Consider the following 23,583-nt stretch of genomic DNA (forward strand, 5'->3'; position numbering starts at 1 on the left):
TTCATCAAGATTAAGACAAGTCAAAGGTGCATTACTTCCTGCTTAGCAAAATACAGTATGTTATATACGTGATTATTACTTTGTTTCTGTCTGATGCATTGATTTGACCCAATTAAAAAAAAAGAAACAATGACATGGATAGTTCTAGATGAAGGCATCTCCACTCCTACTTACAACACTGTGAAAAAGAAAAGCAGTAATGATTCCTCATGTTAGACCACAAGCACAAGAGAGCATGACCCTGACTGAACATTCAAGGGAAGGGAAGGGAAGAGAGGCCTGATATTCACTTCCTGCTCAAGGGACTCATCAAAGCTACCTAATCGGCAGCTTGAAAGAACAAAGCAGCCCTTACATCACTGTCAGGCTCTTTGCTCAAATATAGCACCACCTTCCTGCATCCTGTACTAGTGGGTACACTTGCCCGTTAGGAAGCGTGCACAAGACTGTAATGAATGAGTTTTGTGAAGGCTGGGGGTCAACCTAAAGCCCAGCTCTCCACTGCTCTAATTGCAAATACTATCTGGAATTGATACAGGGCTTCAAGAACTACTTAAACTGCAGGTGCAAAGTCTGGTCTTCAACGAGGCCCTCGCTGGCAAAATGCTGACCAGTGTTGTCTGGGCATGGCTGACAACAGTGGCAGTTAACAGAACATTTGAGAGGAAAATCCATCTTGCCTTTTTTTTTTCTTTTTGGTAGCATTTCAATACCTTAGTACACTATCACTGTTAGCATGGGTCACTGCTGCCCAGGAGAACATTTATTTCCACTCTCTCACCCTCAAAATTTTTTCCTTTAGTGCCAGAATGGTTTTAATACTGTTCCAAAGTCCAAAGCTGTAAATGACAACTCTACAACACTTAGTTTACAATAAAAACAGTGAGTTGAGCTGCGGGAAAAGTACATTAAAAACAAGCAGAGAAACCCACAGTAACTACCAGCGCTATGCACTATATACTCGAGTCCAATCTGGATTTTAAATGATTCCTAGAGACCTACTTTTGCTACAGACATTAAGATTTTTGAGAAAACAAGTGAGTTGCTGCAGAATCAGTAATAGATCTATGCAGACTGAAATTCCCAGGAGATAAAAAAAAAAAGAAAAAATTATGAAAATAGATGCACCTGGCAAATGAAAAAAACTAACGGACAAGTTGTCAAACATCAGCTCTCAAGAGCCCTGAAAGATTACGACAGCACAGCAGTTTAGCTCTGTTCACAATTTACCTCTAAATTAAAAGATTCTACAACATTATAAGCTGGAATTCCTGCACATGCCTATGGCAGTAACAGCAGTGATCTACACTGTAACAAAAGCTACTCAGTCAGGAACGCTGTTTTTCAAAGAATCTGTATTGGCATATTTAACTTTCAAACTACTTTTAGAAGTTTGAGCAACTCCACTGGAACTGTTAACAGAATCCCTTGGTGACATTCCTGTAACCACTCAATGTGGTTACAAGAACACACCGTACATATATTTACAAGTCAAGCTCCTCAGTTTCACACTATTGCATTTTTAACATTCCATCAACTATCAAAAAACTCACTTTTATATGATTTAAAAAGGCAAAGAAACCAAAACTGCTTTGTATTATTTAACATTTATTGGTAAGAAAGAAAAACTAATTTGTAACAAATCATATATTTACTATTTACAATTTACAGAGGAGGAAAATCTCTTAGGATCAATGAAACGATGTGCTCCCAATACTGGAATATATTTCTACCTGGATGGTAGTTAATGGTGTTCTTTAGAACTCCCTCTCACTAGATGATCTTCAATCTGAAGGTGAACTTACAGGGAAGAAGGCTCCAACAACATGCTTCCCGCAACTGGTCTAAAAAACAAAAAAGAAATAATTTGATCCAAATTAACACTCTTCAGTTAAAAACAACAAAACACCTCTGTGTCATAATATTTGTTACTAGTCAGTAACAACTACGTATCCTATTCACAGCAGCAAGGATTTTAGAGCACCCACATATTCCAATGGCGAATTTGATTATATTAATCAAACCAATTATGATTCTCAAAAAAACCAAAGTAACCTAATTCGATTAAACATGGTCTCTAACAAACATGTTCTTCTGCACAAGGTTTGGAGCTGTCAAAGCTATTCATGGTTGCAACACTGGCGCTTTTTTCCACAACCAGAACGTTTTTCATGTGCACTACAGAGACATTATTTCCCTTCTTAATCACGTAACAGCTTTGCCTGGGTAGGGTCAGATAGTCTGGCAGATCCGAATGTTGACTAACCAGGTGGATTTTGCTAACTGTGTGCCCCAAAGTTTGAACATCCCAGCACCCACTGCTCTGTGTAGTCTTTAACAGTCCATTCTATCATTTTCCAGAGGCCGATGCATGATACTCAGTACCATGCCTCTTGGCCAGGAGTCTACGAGGCTGTTTCAGAAACGAGTCCCATTATCTGATTCAATTTTATCTGGGATGAGACATCACCACAAGACTTGCTTTGCAATGGCAAAGGAAGCTTGATATAGAGTTTACAGACTGCAGTCCAGAATATACATTCTCCAAAAATCCACATCACCTAAGAAAGCTCATGGAAATTTTTTGCTAGTTGGTGAAGACAGCAGTTATTTTCCTGATCACATCCTTAAGGATCCGATGATGTCTACTTTGCCATTTTATTCCTAATAATTGGATCTTCTGTGCAGGTCCCTTGATGTTCCTTTTTTTTTTTTTTTTTTTTTTTTTTTTTTACATCAAAGCTGGCTTCCCTAAAGGATTTGGATTACTTTCTTCCCCTTCTCAAAAACTTCCTCTGCCATATTGCCCCATATGATGATATCAATGTACTGCAGGTGTTCAAGGAGCTTCCCCCTTTTCCAGGGTAGTCTGGATCAGTCCATGGTAAACGGCAGGGCTGTGCTTCCTCCCCTGGGATAGTCAATTCCAGGTGTACTGGATGGTCCTCCAAGTGAAAGCCAACTGTGGCTTGCATTCTGCTGCCAGAGGGATTGAGAAAAACACACTGGTAATTAGAGTAATGGCGTACAGCCAGTGATCCTGAAGGGCCACACACAGATTTGCAGCTTACTCAGTCCAGGTTCCTCTTCAGGTACCACAGAGATCACAACAAAATAATTCCTGATCAGAAAAGTCAGGCAGCAACACAGTGTGAAAGGGCATATGTCCCCATGTCAGCCAGATCCCACCCAGAGTGAAGCATGCTGCCTCCCTGGGGCCCAGCTCAGGAACATTACTATGAGACTGTATTATTTTTCTAAGTCAGTTCCAGGTACTTGAATTATTTCAGAGGTCTTCCTCTGCCTCTTCTCCTTCAGGCTTTGTACAAGGCCTGGCAAAGCTCCCATCTTTCGTACTGAGAGAACTCATGCAACTCTTCCTTTGGCCTCTATTCTCTTAGAGACTTCATAGTTTTAATCCCCAGAAGGTTGGCTCAGGACATCCCAGGTAAGGTGTTTATCATTGTCATCTGGCTTTTTCCAGACTGCAGAAGCAGAACTGACACCTCTCCAGGCTTACATGATCGTCTGGTTTGCCCCTCTGATTATTATCCTTTACTGATAATTCAGGCTGGCAGCAATGAAGTCACAGAAAGAAGTCCTTTCTGATAGCTTTCTTACAGACTTCATGGGACTGGGGCAGTTAACGGACAGTGCAGGAATACAGATGGTGTTTTCTTCTATCCCTTCACGTGGCAGCAAGGGATATTGAGAGGACCAGGAAAACCCATGTGATAAATATGTGGTTAAGAAGCAGGTGCCACCAAAGGAATTTTGGCTCTTCTGACAATGGGGCAGTTTACTCTGTGCCAGCCAGATGGCTGCTGATGAGATCTACCTAAGTAATAGTGGGGAAAGAATTATGGCCCAGGAGCTGTTCGAGCTTATTGATGGAGCTTTAAACTAGGTTTGAAGGGAGGAGGAGGTGATAACAAGCCTGCCCATGATAGGGCAAAGGATAGCACAGTTAAGTTAAAAGAACAAGGTGGTATGATGATAAAGGCAACAGAGAGACTAAAGGTAAATACTACAAAGGAATTAAGGAGTCATCCTCCAAGAAGGTAACCTTGTCAATCTGAAGTGTCTCTACACCAATGCACAAGGCTTGGGAAACAAACAGGAGGAGCTGGAAGTCACTGTGCTACTGGAAAACTACGATGCAGCTGCCATCACTGAAACCTGGTGGCATGATTTCCGTGACTGGAATGTGGCTGTTGATGGTTACAAGCTGTTCAGAAGGGACAGGCAGGGAAGGAGAGGAGGAGGCATCAGCCTCTGCATCATGGAAGGAATAAAATGTGAAGAGTTTGTCCCTGAAGGTAGTGATATGGGAGAACAAGCATGGCTTCACCCAAGGGCAGGTCCTGCCTAACCGACCTTATTGCTTTTCATGACAGCTTGACTACATTAGTGGTCAAGGGAAAAGGCACTGATGTCATCTGTTTGGACTTCAGTAAATGCTTTTACACAGTCCCTTGTAACATTTTTCTCTCAAATACAAAACATATGGATTTGATGTTCAATGGACAGGGAACTGGTTGCAACATTGTACCCAGATGGTGGAAGTCAGTGGCTCAAATGTCTGGATGGAAATCAGTGACAAGTGATGTTCCTCAGGAGTCAGTACTAGTATGTACTAGTCAGTACTAGTAACAACCCATGCTATCAATACCAACAGGGATATAAGGATAGAGAGCAGCCCCACTGAAAAAAGCCTGGTGGTATTGGCGCACTGGAAGCTGAACACAAACCACCAGCGTGCCCTCACAGCACAGAGAAACAACCATATTCTGGGCTGCATCAAAAGGAGCATGGCCAGCAGGTCAAGTGAAGTGACCCTGCCCCCTGCTCTGTGCTGGTGAGACCTCACCTGGAGTACTGTATCCAGATGTGGAGTCCTCAGTACCTGGACCTGTTGGGGCACATCCAGAGGAGGACCACAAAAATGACCCAAGGGATGGAACGCCTCTCCTACGAGGACAAGCTGAGAGAGCTGCGGCTGTTCAGCTTGGAGAAGAGAATGCTCCAAGGTGACCTCATAGCAGCCTTTCAATACCTACGGTGGGGCTACAAAAAAACAGAAGGGGACAGATTCTTTAATGGGGTCTGCTGTGATAGGACAAGGGGAAACTGTTTCAAACTAAAAGAATGAATTAATGGTTAGACTGGATATAAGTTTTGTGTTGGTTTTTTTTTTTTGTTTTTTTTGTTTGTTTGTTTGTTTGTTTGTTTTTACAATAAGGGTAGTGAACCATTGGGACAAGTTGCCCAGAGGTGGTGGCTGCCCCATCCTTGAAGACATTCAGGGTCAGGCTGGACAGGGCTCTGAGCACCTGATGTAGCTGTAGGTGCCCCTGTTCATTGAAGGGGAGTTGGACAGATGATCTTTAAGGGTCCCTTCCAACTCAAATGATTCTATGATATTTGTGCACATGCAAATCCCACAGCAATGGGCACATGCTCCCATGCTAGAGCTCTGTGCCAAACAGCATTCCCACTGGCAACAGGAATGAAGATATAAAAGCAGGTGAATGCCCAGTCTAGGCTGCCAATACAAAATCAGGGCATGGCGTGGTGCCTAAGTGATGGCAGAGCCACAGCAAAACTGTGCCAAGGCAAAGGATATCACCAGCATGCTGAATTAGTGCTACAAGAGGTGCAGAAAGCACACTGATGCTCTGTGTTTCATTTGGCCAGGTGAAATGCCATTGAAAAGGATTCTTTTAGCAATGCAGAGCCAGCCTCGTGCTTGAGGGATGGTGCTCAAGGACAACCATGTGTGCCTGGAGAGGTGTCAGTTCTGCTTCTGCAGTCTGGAAAAAGCCAGATGACAATGATAAACACCTTGCCTGTGATGTCCTAAGCCAACCTTCTTGGAATTAAAACTATGAAGTCTTTAAGAGAATAGAGGCCAAAGGAAGCATTGCATCACTTCTCTCAGTACAAGAACTGGGAGCTTTGCCAGGCCTTGTACAAAACCTGAAGGAGAAGAGGCAGAGGAAGACCTCTAAAATAATTCAAGTACCTGACTTAGAAAAATAATACAGTCATTGCAAACAGTGCTAACATGTAAAAAGAAGTCTTTGAAGAGGGCACTGAAATCCCCCCTCCCCCCCTTAAATTACTTCAAGCTGCAAAATAAAAAATGCAGGAAGAGAATGGTCTAACGATACAGGAATTGAGAGAACTGAAACCGTAGCAAGTGAATGCCTCCTTACACAGCCACAGCAAGGAGCAAAAGGAGGCAGAAATGCATACCTTGGGCAGAAAAGGCAAGGTAACAACTGCTAGCTTGCACAGCAAGATACAGTGCATCATACCTGTAGCATGTGTGGTTATATTTTCACAAAGAAAAGGAAGTTGTGACCAACACTTTAGTAATATATATCATACTTATTTGCAATTTCAGGAATAATTTGAATCCCAGAAAAGTCAAGAAAGAAACCTGGACACTTAACCAAGTTCTCAGCCCATGCATACATCCAGTAAATTAAAAGATGAATTTGTACTTCACCTGCACACACAGTTGTATGGAAAAGGACAAGGACAGGTGGAAAATTGGGGCATGCACCTCATTTATAACCCTTAGCACCTTGCTAGAGAGATGAGCTTTGCAGCAAAACAAATGCAAGCTTAAAAAACCCTTCAGAAGAGAAGCTACATTATTTTCAGTAAAAACAGTATTACTATAAGCAACAAGCCCCTCTTCCTCTTTTTTCTTCCCCCATCAAGATACACAAGTATGTCATGCAATGTGCAGCGTGGGTGTTTGATGTAAGCAACAGAAGCCATTTTGTGACAAGGTAATGACTCCTGCGAACTTAAGTGCTCTTAGCAACCAAACGAAGCTGTTCTAAATTCTGATGAGATAATCCACTCCAAGTAATTTGTTTGGAAAGGTTAAATAGGATGCTAAGATGGGACTCGCTACACCACTGAACAAAGAGGCAAAAAAAGCAAGCATTTAGTTCTGCTTTTTCTTCAAAACATCTTGAGGCTTTCTTGCTAGCTAGAATTCTGCTCAACTCAGGAAGCTGTGTTCTAATTCTTGTATCACCTTCTGCACTTTAAGTTACCTTACAAGCACACAGTAACGCTGAGTTGCTTAAGAGGCAAACGTCTGCTTTTAATATGAAGAAAATCAGCCATAATAAAGTCAGAGAGCATTTGTTGGATGCAGAAAGGCCTCTGCAATTATCACTTAATTGTCCTTCATGGGCCAGTACTGGGAGTCTCATACTTTCCCCTTAAGGTTGATCCCTCCTTCAGCACTTCTTCTTAACTGGCTACTTAATTAGTCTTCCTTCCTGGACTTAATTGTAAATTTGTTTTGATTAATTAGCCTCAGAGCTGACTTGGCGCTTACTGAAATACAGGAGAAGTGCTTAGTTTCTTCAGCTTATAGCTTACTGTACCCTATGGGAGCCCCTGCTTTGTCAGCATTAAAATTTCAAGTTCAGATTGTGGAAAAACTTTTTCATAATTAGTTCTCCCTCCTTGTAATAACCTGCTCTGTAATACAACTCAGAAGTGGTGATAACATAAAGAAAGGCTAAGACTTAATAAGTTCACATCTTCTGTCCAGAGGATTTTATTTCATGTTCACTAGTTGAATCTTGCAATTCTAGTCAAGCTAAATGCAAGTGATCATAGCACTGACAGAATGCCAAACCAAAAGAGTAAGCTGCCAGCACAGACAACTGCATTCTGATGGCACCAACACCACAAAGGTTTCCTTCCCCTTCAAAAAAGTCACGCTCTGCAACTGAACTTCAAGGAAAACCCTCCATGCAACTCTAGGCAAGCCAGTCAGCAACATGTTTAGACACTAGAACACTTACTTTAGAAGTAGTGCAGCTCTTCATTATGTTCACACCTCTCATACCATTCCTCTCTGTCTTTACAGCATGTTGATTCCAGAAGACACGCACATGATGACACCATATATCTGCTATCTTGATCCATTCTGACTTTAGCTAGTGATGCTAGAAGCTCAGGAAAAGGCAACTTCAAACACCACAAAGCATATCAAAACATTATGAGATAAGATGCGCATCATCAGCTATCCTATTGTAATGAATTTATTAATTTGAAGTTTTGGCAATTGAAAGTGTTTTTGAAGAGCTGGGAGCAAAACTCACCTTTCTGGGAAGAAGGGAAAAGGTGTTTTTAGTTTTAATTCTCACTGTCCTACTCATATTTTTAACTTGCCATAAATTAACCTTCCCAAGTTAAGTCTTTCTGTGCTATGGTGGTAATTGGTGAGTAATTCCCCCATCCTTATCTCAAGCCAGGAACTTTTTCATCTTTCTTTCTCCTCCTGCTCTGCTGAGTGGCTGGCTGCTGGCCAAGGTCAACTCACTGCAACTACTCATTTTATAAACTTCCCTCACAGCTATCAAGAGCACTGCAGTTCTTCAGTTTCCAAATTTAGAAGTCCTTACCTATCAAGCTGCAAAGAGAAGTGTAAAATCTTACTTATCTTTTTCAGTGAACACTTAGATTTGCATCTCAATTCAACAGACTGAGAAAATAAACACTTGGTTTCCTTCAACTCATTTCATTTATTCCTCGTCCTGTGCTCTAAGCAAAAGACTACAGAAATGCAAAGCAAATATTACAGTCTTTCGTGTGTCTTTGCTTGGGCACAGCAGCTTAAATGAAGGAAAGAAGAGAACACAGGCTTTGTGGGTGGGCTCAAGAACACTGAGCAATTCCTATAACATACTCATTCCCTGATGCTCAACAGCCAACTGTTTTGACTGGCAACAACTATTTGTTTTCATCTTCAAACTGGACCACAGAAATGACAAATTAGTTTGGTTGTGAATTCTACAGTAAGTTTTTCCTATATGGCTGGAGAAACGCATCACTGAGAGCACTTCTGACTCCATCTGTGGGCACCCACATAAAGCAGTAGGATATTAAGGTGTTCACTTGCAGCCATCAATGCTGTGAAAGAGGCATGTTCCACTCTCTGCAGATACATGTATTCTCTAGAGTCAATCACTGCTCAAATGCTGTGTTACAATACACATCATGTAGCAGAGTGTATCAGGAGAAACGCAAGAAATACTCCTTCATGCTGAAATGTCACTTTAACTATTAAAAAAAGAGGAAATTGTTCTTCAGTTTATACTATAATCCTCAGATGTTAATTTAATTGCAGATAACTAATTCATGTGCATCCTTGAAAAACAGAAGGAATCGTATATGTCCTTCAAAAGTTTGTTTTGTTGGTGCTGTTTCTCTGTAATTACTGAGCTCAGATTCCCCTATTTTGTGTTTACTAAGTAATAGAAGTATATGCACACACATCTGACGGTTTTGCAACCATTCTCCTGCATCCTCCTTTAAATTACAGAAGAAAATGTTCTTCTGAAAAATCCTAATATAATAACCACTAAGTCCTGTTCCTCAAAGGAAGCCAAAGTCTTAAAAAATCTGACTTTTTCATTGTGGAGAGTCATTGCCAGTTAAGCTCCTTAACACGTGCTTCTAGTTGCTATCACAACACTCACCACAGGACACATTTACCATCTAACATCAAGTTGATGAAATATTTGATGCTGCTTTTGCTTTCAGCACTCTCAACCACCACTGACAGAAAGCAATGAGTTAATGTCCTAAACCAGATTTCCTCAAAGAACAGTGTATGTACTGAAGTAGCAGCAAAGGCACGACGACTACCCCAACTTGAGTTCACAGCATGTAACATCAGCTAACAACTTGAGCATAACTAATTGCAAACGTGGCTAGGATCTCTAGTGCTATTAGAGATATTTTATGTGTTTTATCATAAATAAATGAAAAGTTGTGCTATCTGAACTGAACATATAAACCACTGAAGTCTAGGAAATAACCTAAGCACCGTTTTAAAAGCTACAATATGGAATTAACATTATAGAGACCGTGAAAGTATAAATTTAAGCCACAACCCACAACACGTTCTGCACAGGTTTTTCCTTAGCATTTTACCAAGAGTAGACTTTGCCACATGTCTGTTTGAAACCATCGCATTAGTTAGTGGAAGCTGGATTACTAAACAAAGTAGAAAATACACCAATTAAAAGAACCACTTATTGGCAGGAAGAAAAATACTAAGTTGCCAAATTTCAGAGGTTCTTTTTCCTGTTAATTTCTTTACAGCATCTCTTTTGACAAAGGAAAAAAATAGACTGTCAAATGTTATCAGTAGCCTGACGTACACAACAGTATAAGAAGCAGCAGGCACAGCATGACCAAGCAGAGGTGAAACATCAGCTTTTTCCTTCCAATGACCAGTTCTCATTTGCCACACTGCACAACTCAGCACCCACAGGAGCCCTGGAACACAAGCGCAACTTCATAACTCAAGTCGTAGATCCTCCTGCATTTCCTTACACTACAAGGCTATGAGTGCCAAGGGAAAACAAAAAACATGGTCCAGACAAAGGGTAAACAGGCTCAACTCAGCTCCTGCTCTGCACTACTATTTGTAAGAACAACTGTGTGCCTCTGCAACCAGTACAGCTTGCATGCTAACAGAATGAACTTTGCAAGGTTCAGCGTCAAATTCTGATGTTAATGGGAACTGACAAGAGAATTCAGAATTCATGTAACTCTATCTGCACCTGTAACAAACTCTTCTTCCTTCCTTATTCACAAAAGCCAAACCCTGCTGGGTATAGAGTGCAGTCAAGGACTAACAGCTGTACTTGAAGCACCATCTAATGGCAAATAGTGGAACAATTTCTAAAGATAGAGAAGGCAGGATTAAGAACTCCGTCAATAAATTTCTATTTTCTCTTTCCAAAACAAAGTATTTTTCCTACAACTACTGAACATTAGAGCCACTTAAAATATTTGAGCTCTGTTCTCACTGCAGGCCTACAGACACTTCATAATAACTGCTGGAGCAAAATATGTTATGTCACTACTTTTTAGAATGGAATTTAAACTAAGATCATGAAGGAAAAGGAGTGATAAAATGAATACCTGATTAGGGCAAGCACTTTTTCAAAACTGTATAAACTGCAAGCAACATTCTTTGACATAACTGACTTTAATACTCAAAGTATTTTGAGATGCTGTTAACTACAGAAACATCTCGGCATACTACACTGAACATTTCACACAAGAAATTAACTAGCTAGGAAGCAACCAAACCATCTAGCTTAAAAAGTTACTTACTTTCCCAAAGCCACAGTACTCTGTTGACACTCCCAGTCACAGTTAGGAAAAACAAACAGACATTTGTGGCATTCTGATCTTGAACATCTGCCACCTCCCGGACTGCGGCAAGAAACCATCTACATAAATGACTTCTGCTTAAAACATTCAGGATGGATACCTCACCACTTACTCAGGAACCAAAGAAAATCCAATCAAAACCTAGCTGCCAAGTTGCAATATTGTGCAGTGAGGGAAGACAGCAGCAAGGCAATGCTCCACCTCCACCTGAACCTACCAAACTAAAACAGATTCTTGCAAAGCAGCAGGCTGCCTTGAGTTCTGTGACAACACATATCCACATTTTCCTTTAAGGCCATCAGCTCCACAGTGCATATGCGTTTACCAACACCATCACCAGACATCCTCCTGCTACCCAATCTCAGCAGACAGATGCTCTGGAAACTACGTTCTGCATTCTCTTCTTTCTGAACTCCCTGGCCTTTAACACAACAGAAAAATTCCTACTTTCAATTTTTCTCCTTTAAGCTGGAGCTGGTGAGCAGTTAGCTTCAGAGATCACCACATTTGTGCTCTGACTGCTGAGAGACACACACAGGATAGGAGCAGAGATTCTTTTAGTTGAATGCTAGCCCTCTACTGTTTTACAAGTGGCAAAATTCCAGATCTCTGTGAGCCTGACTAAAGAGTTTAAAGCCTTACAGACAGAACTTTATGGGTGGGATTTCCTCAAGCAGTGGAGACAGTATGCGTGCCCATTTGGTAGCCAGGCACAACTCCAAAACAGAAGGGACATTTTAATCTCATTACCTTGATGAGACCAGCCACACCCAAAAGTTAAGAGCTGCTGACATCAAGTTGTTGTCAGACAAATGACTTTAAAAGAAAAAAACAAACACCTTATTGTAAACCATAAAACACTTAAAAAATTTGAGGTTGAGTGGAAAATAAGTTGCTTCTCTGCAAGCTCTAACTGCAAATAGCTTTCAGCAAGAGGATGAACTAAATGGCAATTGGCATACTGTTTATACTCAGGAATTCAGCAGGACCCAGCCACTGAACGCAAAGATGCTACCTAACTTCTAAATATGCACAGTCAGCCTCTCTATACTCTTATCAGAAACAACACTTGAAAGAGAATGAAAAAAAGTGCACGCGTAAAATTCACCCATCTGAAACATCTCTCACATTGTAGGCTCTGTCTCCAACCCTTTTCACAGACAGGTTCTCACCTGAAAGGTTTGTGTTTTTATGGTAAGCACTAAAGCCAATTCATTTTTCCTATTTTAACTGGTACTCTGGATTTACTATCAAGATCATAGTCATGGCTGCTTACTAGGTCAGTCCTCGATCCTCAAGCATTCAGCCCCTGAACATTTTCCAATTCCACTTTTTTTTTTATCTCTTCCTATTCTAGAATTGCATTGACCACACGTAGAAAAAACACTACTCTACCAGAGTAGCTGCAACTTACCCTTATGCTCAGCCAGAAGAAAGAGTTTAGGAGACAAATGTTATGTATACCATCTGCTGTCTAGACTTGGCTTCTGGAGTATACAGTATAATTACTGTTTTCCCAAAGGTCATCATTATTGTTTGTTAATCAAAACAAGATATTAAAATAACATATCTAGCAATGACCTGTCACAAAAAAATAAAGCTACCTACAACATCCAGAGCTTTTGCATAAAATATAGAACTAATACAACTTTAGGCACTACTTCTGCTAGAGGAGGAAGAAACTGCTGTCATGTACATATTTGAAGAATGCTGGACCCCAGCACGCAAGCACTCCAGCACTCCATCTCCTAGACAACAATTACCAAGTACAAACAGTATGGCTGTATGTGAAAAGAAATTATTCTGAGGTTTATACCAGGCAGACAAGAAGTCTAACAGACGTTAGCTGACGATTCAAAATTAATTTAAGTGCTAAGCATTTTTGGAAAATTAGATATAAAAGTACAATTCAGAAAAAAATGTTTTTCCCATTAGTTTTCAAGTATATCTTACTGTCTTTGGATGAGAAAAGTGCCCATCACAAAGCGAGGCACTTCGCTGCATCACTGAAGTTCAAGACTAAACTTCCCAGTTGGTTTTGTAGTGCTATGTTGACTTCATCAGATGCGCCTTAGTTTGTAAAGTTAATCTGGACACACTTAAACACACTTTGTTAAGCCAAAAATAATTATAAACAACAAGAACAGAGCTTGAAAAGTATTTCAAGCAACTTCTTGGGAGAAAGTTCTTCACCTGTCATTTTTGAGTTGTGTGAAATGAAGAACACTTTCATCATTCAGAAGATTACGTATGTTATATCCATTTCCTATAAATAAAAACAGAAAAAGTTTTCTTTATAAGTCACTAGTAAGTTTTGAAGTCCTTTCCCTACTCCAACATTTTTACTTTGTATATTTCACCAGCTTTAAAGTTGTCTGTTGTATGAACTCCGCAGCCAACTCAGGAAAAAAGGAAGTGTTTATATCACTATATCTAGACTAGATCATCAGCCACATCTATTGTTGGGTCATATTCCCTTCTTCTTAACCCCATTCCCCACTCAAACTTCACTCTCACAACCATTCACCTCAATATTCCTTCCTAACATGGCAATTCAGCTTAACCCATTCCCAACAAATTGAGTTTTAAAGACATGTACTTACCTGCTGGAACATAGAAATAGTCCCCTGAAGTCAGGTAGTATGATGTCTTATGCAAGGTGATAATAATCTGGCCATGGATAACATAGAAAGCCTTAACAGAAAGCAAGAAAGGTTTTAAGTTCATAAGTTCATAAGTTCATAAGGTTGGAAAGGACCTATAAGATCATCTAGTCCAACCATCCTCCTATCACTATCTCTACCCAACTACTAAAGATGAGCAACGTTTCCTTTGCAAACACTTAAAAGTTATCCAAGGAAAAAAAATTTTTGTCCATAATTGGTAATGAAGTAGAATAATAAGCTGAGCTGCAACTCCTTTCCCTCTCCATTGAAAATTAAGATGCACAATTTGAAAGGTGGCAGGAGGATATTTTCCTTATTTAATACTTCTATCTTGCCTGCAATCCATTCAGCGAGCACACTGATAAATGTGAAAGAAAAAAGGAGTAACATACACGCAAGTTACCTCTAGTAATTTCTTTTAGTTGAAACTGTTTCATTTCACAACTGATACAATTTCTTTCCTGTATACGGTTGCATTTTAGGGAAAAAAGAAAAACAGGAAAAACCCATCAACTCCATATGCTATTTCTTCTAACCATTCTAAGACTCTGGCCACAAAGATAATCAGTGGGCTGGAAGCACATCTACACAGATAGGCTGATAGAGATAAGCATGCTCAGCCTGGAGAACAGAAGGCTTCAGGGAGACTCAACAGTGGCCTTCCAATACTAAAAAAGGGAGCTTTTAAGCAGGGTAGAAATCAATGTTTTACAGAGGTAGATTCTGACAGGACAAGGGTGTTTTAAACTAAAAGAGGGGAGGATTTAGAGTAGATGTCAGAGTCATGAGGACTTGGAACAGGCTGTCAGAGAGGCAGTAAATGCCCCATTCCTGGAGATTCTCAAGGCCAGGCTAGATGGGGCCCTGGGCACCCCAAGCTAGTTCCTGATTTAGTGGTTGACAAGCCTGCCCCATGGCAAGAGGAAGTTGGAATTAGGTGATCTATGAAGTCCCCTCCAAGCCATTATCATTCTACGATTTTCTGTTTACATATAGACCACTAAATAAAAGTAAGGAAAAGGCATGCTTACTATTGTATCCATGTGGACAAACTGGTGCCCCTTTTCTTTAAGAGGTTTCAAGATCAATTTACCAGCAGCAAAATCGGATGTATTCAAATTTTTATACACTTTTATCGATTCATCTTCAAAGAAACATGAGTGACTACTCCGGGAGTTAACACACTCTGCAAGGAAAGTCCATAAGATTAAAAGTTAATACTAGCACAGTCGTCTTCTGTGTTCTGCCCCTTTTTAAACTATGTGTACCACATATTGTTTCAGTGCAACAACCCCACCAGTTACACTCAATAATTAGATGAAAAAAATCAGGTCATTTGACTTCCTCTTTTTCTGTCTCTCAAAACGTTATCTAGAAAAGCAATGAGTATTTCAACAGCTCACCTTTTTATGCCCAAAAATGCACAAGCAATTTTCTTCCTACAGCAGTCCATACCTAAAAACTTACTACATAATAGAGAGATGTCCTTGGTTATATGCCCTTATCTTACCTAGAAGAACTTCCTGATTTGTTACTGGGTCCACTATGCTGGTTGGCTTAGAAGCATCAGCTAGGGAGATATCCAAACATTCAGCTACCTTACTTCCTAAGGAGAAAAAAAAAGACAGGAGAGTCATCATTCCACAACCAGAACACTTATTTAATCACAATTCTGAATTTCACACAAGTTATTAGATTTGTTTTATTAAGTGACTAAACAGATTGAAGATTTCTCCAGATAAAGGGAGAAATACACAACAGATCTTGGAAGATCTAATTTTCACTAGAATTATTTCCATCTGTGCTTGGTAAAAGGGAGGGACACTAAATCAGAAATTCTCAGGGCAATGCCAATGACGTTGCTTGTGCAATTAATGGTAGCATTTACTCAAAAGTTGCTGCATTTTAAAGGAAGAACTCTTCTAGAAACAGAATATTAAGAAAGGGTATAAAGTACACACTAACTCAGAAAAGCAAGTCTTTTTCTTTTACTACTGCTTATGGGCATCAGGAGACTTAAGAGAAATTGCTCAAAAAGAACAAGTTCATGTTTTGCTTCTCCTCATCTTGAGAGACACTATTACAGGAATCTCATCCTAAGTTGTAAATCAGGGAATAATTTCTATAATATAATGTATTTTTCCAGAGAAAACAATAGCTTAAGAGTTTATGACAATCCTGTGCTTTTCAAAGGGAAAAGCGACCCCGGAGAATTTTCAAGATGAAACAAATATCCGAAAGGTCTCTTGGAGAACTCTCATAAGTAGGCAAGTTCAATTCCATAGTGCACAGGAAATCCCTCTAAACGTAGTCAGAAAAAGGATGTCAAAGGCAAGCTATAGCACTTTACAGGCACTCACGACTGCTTAAACACTATGTGGAGACAATCATGGCTAAGAGACTGAAATAGTTTTGTACAAAATAACCACTCCTATAAAAATAGCAATAGGTGCAACTCTGCAGCCCTAACCACAGAATTTTCATTGCATCATTACAATTCAGGCATTTGTCCTAGAAGTTCAACTCGGCTAATGAGTCTTGTACACATTACTCTTTTGTTAACATCCTTGAATCTTAAGTATCTCAGGAATAATGTCTGGTAAAAAGAAAATGCATTCTTTCTACAGACAGTTCAGAGGAACATAAGGCAGCCAATATTTTACATAAGATCCAATATGAAGTCACTATCAGCTCAAGCATCCATAAACTTGTAAACAAATTTAAAAGCTGTACTCAGATCAAAAGTTTAGAGAGACTAAAATCTTGTCTCCATCAGTGGCCAAAAGCAGGCACACCTTTCACCTCCCAGAATACTGTAATGGAGTAATAGCTTCCACAGAACACTCTCCCCCTCTAGTGAGTAGCTCATTTTATTTAAGAGCTGTTAACAGTTACGTCTTCCTTGAATTCATCTTATTCTCGCATTGAATGTACAAAAATATTTCTCATCACAGTGCTCTGTGTCAAGGAGTACACAGCATGTAGTGAAAAGGGCTTATTTTTGGTGAAAAACTCAGCTCGCACTATCTTCTTTTCACACTTTGTAGCTCTTGTGATAAAAAAAGAAAATTATATTTCCCTTCTCCATGCCACTTGTGATTTTATAGGTCTTTCTCACACCTCTGCAGTCTTCTCAGGGCCAAGGAGCCTTCACTTATGTAGCTGCTTCCGGTACATAAATCCGTCCATGTTGTCAGAAAGCTTTCTCTGAATCTCCTCTAGTCCTATAACTTTCTTTATATGGTAAGGAAACAAGTCTACATGCAGCAGAAATTTAGATCAATGTTCTCTTTTATCTCCCTTATTCTTTCTCCAGTGATAAGTTCATCCATGTTTTATTTTGGAACTGTGTCAGGACCAGTGTTCTTCTCTCCACCTCTGTTAGCATTTATTTCTTCTATAACTCCACACAGAAACGCAGTAAAAAACAAAATCTCTATTAAGTCCCCATACAGAAAGCCTCTTTTGCATCAAAATCTCTTCTAGAGAGAGAGAGCAGAAAAAAAATTAATTTGGTTGCTGGTCTCCAACCCTGTCTCCCTTCTGAGCACTACCTGTGCAATGATCACCTATTGGCTGTAAAGGGCCTAGAAAGCTTCCCATTCCCTGGATATTTAAGCATAGATTTATTGCCTTTGTTTGTAAATCACTATTGACCTAGATCACAATGTTTTTGAACTTAAATCACATTCAGATGTGATATTACAGGTAGTGGCAAAACAACCAGAAGTATTTATACCTCAATCATGCATTATAAAACTGAACACATGAGCATCATTAACCAATGAGCCTCTAAGGGCAAAAGTACAGCTTATTTACTTTCATCTCAGCTTTAAGGGCACCACAGCACCTCCGGATCAATCACATATCTCTTTCTTCCCAATCCAGTGAAGTTTTAGACAGGTTGATACAGCAGTGTAGCGTTATAGTAACAGGAATGCGTTTTTTGCATCACATCACTAACACATGACATTGCAAAAGGATTTTCACTTAGAGAATCTGAAGCTGTCACAGGAGAAAATCTTACTGCTAAATAGCACTCAATTACAGAAGGGATTTTCCGTAGTGACAAAGAAGAGGAAAAAAAGTCTGCATTTATACTTGTTTCAGCTCCTTTCTGCTTATGACGTCTCTTCTGCTTATCCTTCCTGTGAGTTTCTGCTTCTGCACCTGCTATTCCACTAATTAAAAGCCTTCCTGAAAGAAAAGAAAGTTGAGTAAAACTCACTAACACATAATAATTATTTTACAGGAATGAAGGTTTGCACAATCTACAGTCATTTCAGTTTGGTACGTAACTCCTTGATGCTCAACTTTTTACATAGCTTTAGAAAGCCAGAACAAAATCAAAAGGCTTTAGAACATCAAGTACATGAGAATGTCAGACACTTTTAAGATTTACAAAAAGTATGATGGGAATATTCCATTGTGAAATGGAAAGTGTGATGGGAATATTCCATGTTCCATTCAAGGAACATTTCAGAAAGCCAGAACAGGAGAGTGAAGCTTTAAGACAAAGTATCAACTTCAGGGACAAAAGGAAATACTATTTTCAAGCAGACTGATTAATAAGGAGAAGACCAAATTAGGCTGACTACAAGATGTATTTCATCACCAAGGTCATTTAACACTGAGATTAGATAAAATGTTAGACTATCTGCTCTAGAAAGCAGTGTCCACGAATGAATCAATAAGCAGTTCCTGGTATCACAGAATGCCTGACATAATAAACACACTAGTGCAAATAAATCTTCTTAATTTTCTAAACAGTTAATGCAAATTTATTTTACATGTTCTGCTGAAATTCCTCCTAGCTTAAACAGGAACACTGGAAGAAAGACCGAACAGCTGAAAACCATAAATAAGTGACTTATTTAAAGTTCTCAAACAGTAAGCATCTCAAGGCTTTGATAGCACAGGATCAAAGCACAGATTTCCCTTTATTGCCCTGTCAGGGCACAAGGAGATGGGTATTTTGGAAACCAGTACCTGAAGGCTTCATTGTATAGGTTACTCGCTCTCCTCGCCAATACTCCAGAGGTTTCAGTCGTATCCTTTTCGTCCGACGAACATTAGGTGTGTTGGAAGGTAGTACTAATTTAAAGGATGAAATAGTTCAACATATGAAAAAGAAATATTTAGAAACAGAAAGCGTTTAACAATCTGCTGCTGTTACATCTCAGCAGGGTCAGCACTTCCCAGCTGATATTTATACCACTTTGCTTTCAAGACCAAAAAAAAAAAAAAAAAAGGAATGAGGTATGGTCATTAGCCCTCTTTTGCATACATTATTAATTTGCTCTCTGTTTTTCTTACTAGTCATCATGCTAGCTTGACACTGGATTTCTTTCTATACATCTTAGTCAACCACTGATATATAGACATTAGGGACTTGGGAATAAGGAGGAGGAAACATACTTTAATTATGAAGACAAATCCCTCAACAAAGACAAAGAATCTTCCACAAATCTGAAGGATTTCATCAGCAAAAGTGAAAAGGTTTCACCTTGCTTATGGCAAGAGAAGAATAACAGAGAGCACCTTAGCAGCCTCTCTTCTCCCAGATTCTACTCTCGCCAACAGAAAACCCCATGCATCTCCAGGACTTCTCAGATATCTATCTTCTGAATTAGATTCTCAACTCTTACTTTTTCTAGGCTGCAATGTATAAATGCAGTAAGAACTTTACATTTTGTACGAAAAAATAAAAGCTCCCTGAAGAGTTGAGAACAAATTAGTCAAGAATACTTAAGTGCTAAAAGTAAAAATGGTAAACTAAAAACAACAAGCTGTGCCTGTATTATTTCATGCACAAGAATACTGTTGCATTCCTTCAAGAACTATAACAAAGGAAATAATAAAAGCAGATTAGTGTGGGATTACAGTCCTCCATACGCCCATTGTGCCATCGTCTCCCACAGGACCAACTCTGACAGCACAGAAGACAGCTTATCTGCACCCTCAGTTACTCTGTGCAAGATTAATTCAAACCCTCTCACTGAATTGTAAGCAATGTGTTAACTTGAAAAATTCAAAATGTGACAATTAAAATGGGAACTGTTGAATATACAAAAAAATTTCTCAAAAGTTAATGAAAAAAAACAGAGCAGGGTTATACAGTACTCCAAAGAGGAATTAACAAGCCTCGTCTATTATATGTTCTGTGTATTTTCCAGATTGCTTTCCAAATCCTATTCATCTGAAACTTAAGGTTTTGAGTATTCTACATTTGCATGAAGTATTAAAGATGCTTAGCAAATTAACAAATTCACTCATTTGTGCTTAGCGGTTCACACATTTCTACGTGTTTCCCTGTGTCTCCTTCAGCAAAAATTTACATCAAGTTGGAAACATGCTTGTATTTATGCAGTTACATTAAAATATTTTAAAATAATCTCACCTATTTTTTGTCTGCCTATCTTGTCTGACAGTAGATTTTTTATTTGACATTGCAGGTCTTCAGAATTATCTGAAAATACATTGAAAGAGCCATCACAATAAACATTTATTTACTACTCATGACTTATATTCAATCTGTCTCCAAGAACCACACCTCCCAGTGCTAATGTTCCCACTAACATTTCTCTTTAAGGGTTCACGAAACCCAGTGTAGATAAAATTGACATGTAATTTATGTACGCATTAAAAAGCTTAAGCTTGAAAAGTACAGAAAAACTACACATTCAAGTAAATATTCCTTAGACAGCTCTCTGAAAATTCAAGAGCTACACATGCAGTTTTACTGACTGAAGTGTGAGATCAGTCAGCTTTACACTCCCCAGCATAACTTCAGAGCAAACTTATTACTAGAACATCCACAAAACTAGGTCTGAAAAAAACTATTACATTAACTAAACAACAATTATAACTGGCTTTAAAAGGAAGGAAAAGACTTTCTACCTCCAGAGTTCACATATATTACAGCAGTACATTTAACTTGTATCGAGCAACTTATAGAAAATCAAAACATTTTCAGGTGAGCAGGCCATAGGGCAGGAAACTTAGCTCCACAGCAGCCTGAAGTGATTATATACAGTCCTGGCAATACCAGGCAAAGCATTCACAGCTAGGCCAGTAGCCACATACAGAAAGAAGAGTTAAAGGGGCTCTCTGGCCATGCAGCACTTGTTCTCAGGAAGCAGCCTAGGCCCAAGAGATGCTCTCCCTCCAGTGGCTGGCCCTTAATTGAGCCAAGGGTAGCTCCATCCTGAGTCCTCTCTTCTGATCATCTGGGGAGCACAGGTGCAAACAATGTGCCTGTGCTCCCTAGGCCAGCCACACCCCTTCATGAAATGTTCAATCACCAGTTCAAGCCCTGAACAAACAGTTCCCCTACAAACCAGAAACAAAAGGATTCATTTCAAGTATTGTGCAAGGACAACTATATCCCCACAGGCTTGATGCCAGACCTTATACAGTTAGCACAACATGAAGCTGGTGCGAACTGTATCATATACTTGGGCAGAATTGCAATTACAACCAATTCAACCTGCATTTCTTATTCTGAAGAACAAGTGCAGAGGACACAAAAGAAATTGCTGCACAATCACAGCCTAAGCAGCTCATACAATGCATGAAAATACCAACTTCAAATAATACCTGAAGATTCATTATTCTCTTCGTAATGCTTACTTCGTGAAGTACATTTCTCAGAATGTTCTAGAACAAGCCCACTTCAAAAGAAAAGAATAAAGAGACACCTGCTTCAGTGTGTTGCATATCAAAGGAATGCTACAGCAATAGCAGAAATAGCAAATTTAAGTTTCTTTCAGAACACACAGGTTTTTTTCCTCCCAAACACCAGTCTGCACTTGATGAGGCACTGAAGCAAATGATCACTGTTAGAGATCACAGGTCTTTTCCATCAGTTGCCCTTCCACTCAGCTATGAGGCAAGCAGACTGGGCTCACATCTCTCTAACCAGGCTTCCTAAAATTCCCATGACATTTTTTCCTTTCTCCTGCCTTTCAGAAGAAACAGATGTTCTCCTCTCCCCTACAGCATTATAGAAGTACTTTAAAGAAGTGTTCTACACACTGTAAGCAAAAGACAGTAACTAAGTTTAGAATTTCAGCTGAATGTATCCTGTCATAAAACTATCCTAATATAACAATAAACAGCAGCCATATGCACTTCCACCAGAAAGGCTTCTCTTTATAGCATTAGTACCCAACCTTGTCTCCTTCTGTTACAATGACTGCATCCAATTGCCACTAAAATTCAGCAGGAGAATACAGCTGTGCTCCACCTAATCCCCAAAAGATGCCTTTCAATACTATAACTTCATGCCTACCTTTCGCAGCTTCAGTTTGTCCAACTGAAATCTGCACTAAGCTTACTTCAACTGAAGTACTACAGTTTTCAGTAGAATTACAATAAAAGAATTTGTTGCATTCAAAATTTGCCTCTTCTATTTCCTTAAAGAGCCAATTCCATAAAGGAGAAGGTATCCGCAGATCTACAAACACAAACAAAGGTTTGGAGTGAAGATACTGCTGGATACCTTACTCTGCAGGTGTGACATAACTGGTAACTCCTTAATTATGACAAAAAGAACAATTTTTAATCATAGAATGGCTTAGGATGGAGGGAACATTAAAGACCATCCAGTTCTGATCCTCCCCTGCCATGGGCAGGGCTGCCAGCCACTACATCAGGCTGCCCATGATTCCATGCAACCTGGCTCTGAATGCCTCCAGGAATGGGGCATCTACAACCTGCCTGCACAACCTGTTCCAGCATCTCATCACCCTCAGAATAAAACATTTCTTCCTAAAATCTAACCATTCTCTCTTGTCCCCTCACTGTCAGACCATGTAAAAATTCAGTAATCAGTTCCCCTCCTACTTGTAAGCTCCTTTCATGTACTTGAAAGCCATAGCAAGGTCTCCCCACAGCCTTCTCTTCTCCAAGCTAAACACGCCCAGCTCTCTCAACTTTTCTTTGTAGGAGATGTGCTGCAGTCCTCTGATCATCTCTCTCTCTTCTCTGGACCCGCTCCAACAGCTCCACATCCTCCTCTACTGGTGGCCCCAGGTCTGGACACAGTACTCCAGATAGGGCCTTACTTGGGAAGCACAAAGGGGAACAATCAGCTCCCTTGTCCTGCTGGCCACCTGTTTTGAAGCAGCCCAGGATACTTCCCAGGCTACAAGAGCACACTCCTTGTCATGCCTTTCATCCACCAGGACCCCCAGGTCCTTCTCTGCAGGGCTGCTCTCAATTTGTACACTGAGCTGTCTCAGTACAGGAGGAGCAAGACTAAATGCAAATTTTATAGACAACACAGGAAATTACCTTTCAGGACCCATAGATTTCTCAGCTGCCAAGGAATTTCTAGAAGAGAAACAATTACTATGCTTACTGTAAGTCAACAGTTTTACTTACTGCAGTGAAACATATAAGAGAGATTAAAAAATAAATAAAGCAATGCAAAAATAAACAACCAAACCACCAAGCACTGGATCTGCTACTCAATCTCCAAATCACACTTTACAAACTCCGAATCCAAATCTCCGTAGGTACTCACAGACACTGGACTTGGCACCCACCCCTGATAATAGTGCTGATTACACCACGTGGTTTCTTTATTAGCTATTTAACCACCTGAAACAACCACTTATTTCAACAATGTAATTAATGCTCAAAATGTAATTGAATATACCAAATCACACCACATTTTTTA

The 23,583-nt window shown here is 39.7% G+C and overlaps 1 protein-coding gene across 15 annotated transcripts in view; it reads right to left on the reverse strand.

Annotated features, from left to right (window-relative positions):
• Window positions 1–1,632: 1,632 nt before the first annotated feature.
• Window positions 1,633–23,583, reverse strand: part of CENPC (centromere protein C) — a 29,757-nt gene continuing 7,806 nt past the window's right edge. Inside the window, exons 9-19 of one of the 15 annotated variants that reach the window (XR_010622234.1) lie at window positions 23,196–23,252; window positions 21,498–21,571; window positions 20,299–20,367; window positions 18,888–18,992; window positions 18,000–18,095; window positions 15,409–15,504; window positions 14,930–15,084; window positions 13,836–13,926; window positions 13,426–13,498; window positions 7,842–8,007; window positions 1,777–1,844 (exon numbers count right to left, since the gene is read on the reverse strand). Coding sequence is in view for 13 of the 15 variants with exons in the window: in XM_065736766.1 (XP_065592838.1) it covers window positions 1,802–1,844; window positions 13,426–13,498; window positions 13,836–13,926; window positions 14,930–15,084; window positions 15,409–15,504; window positions 18,000–18,095; window positions 18,888–18,992; window positions 20,299–20,367; window positions 21,498–21,571; window positions 23,196–23,252 (859 nt within the window). In the remaining 2 variants the exon portion in view is untranslated. Of the gene's footprint in view, window positions 1,845–7,841; window positions 8,008–13,425; window positions 13,499–13,835; window positions 13,927–14,929; window positions 15,085–15,408; window positions 15,505–17,999; window positions 18,096–18,887; window positions 18,993–20,298; window positions 20,368–21,497; window positions 21,572–23,195; window positions 23,253–23,583 lie in introns of those variants that run through there. The other 14 variants (XM_065736768.1, XM_065736770.1, XM_065736769.1 and 11 more) reach the window with 14 other exon arrangements.

This window comes from Cyrtonyx montezumae, unplaced genomic scaffold, assembly GCF_038088225.1.
Source record: "Cyrtonyx montezumae isolate F1298 unplaced genomic scaffold, pur_monq_1.0 scaffold_2, whole genome shotgun sequence".
Classification (NCBI taxonomy): Eukaryota; Metazoa; Chordata; class Aves; order Galliformes; family Odontophoridae; genus Cyrtonyx; species Cyrtonyx montezumae.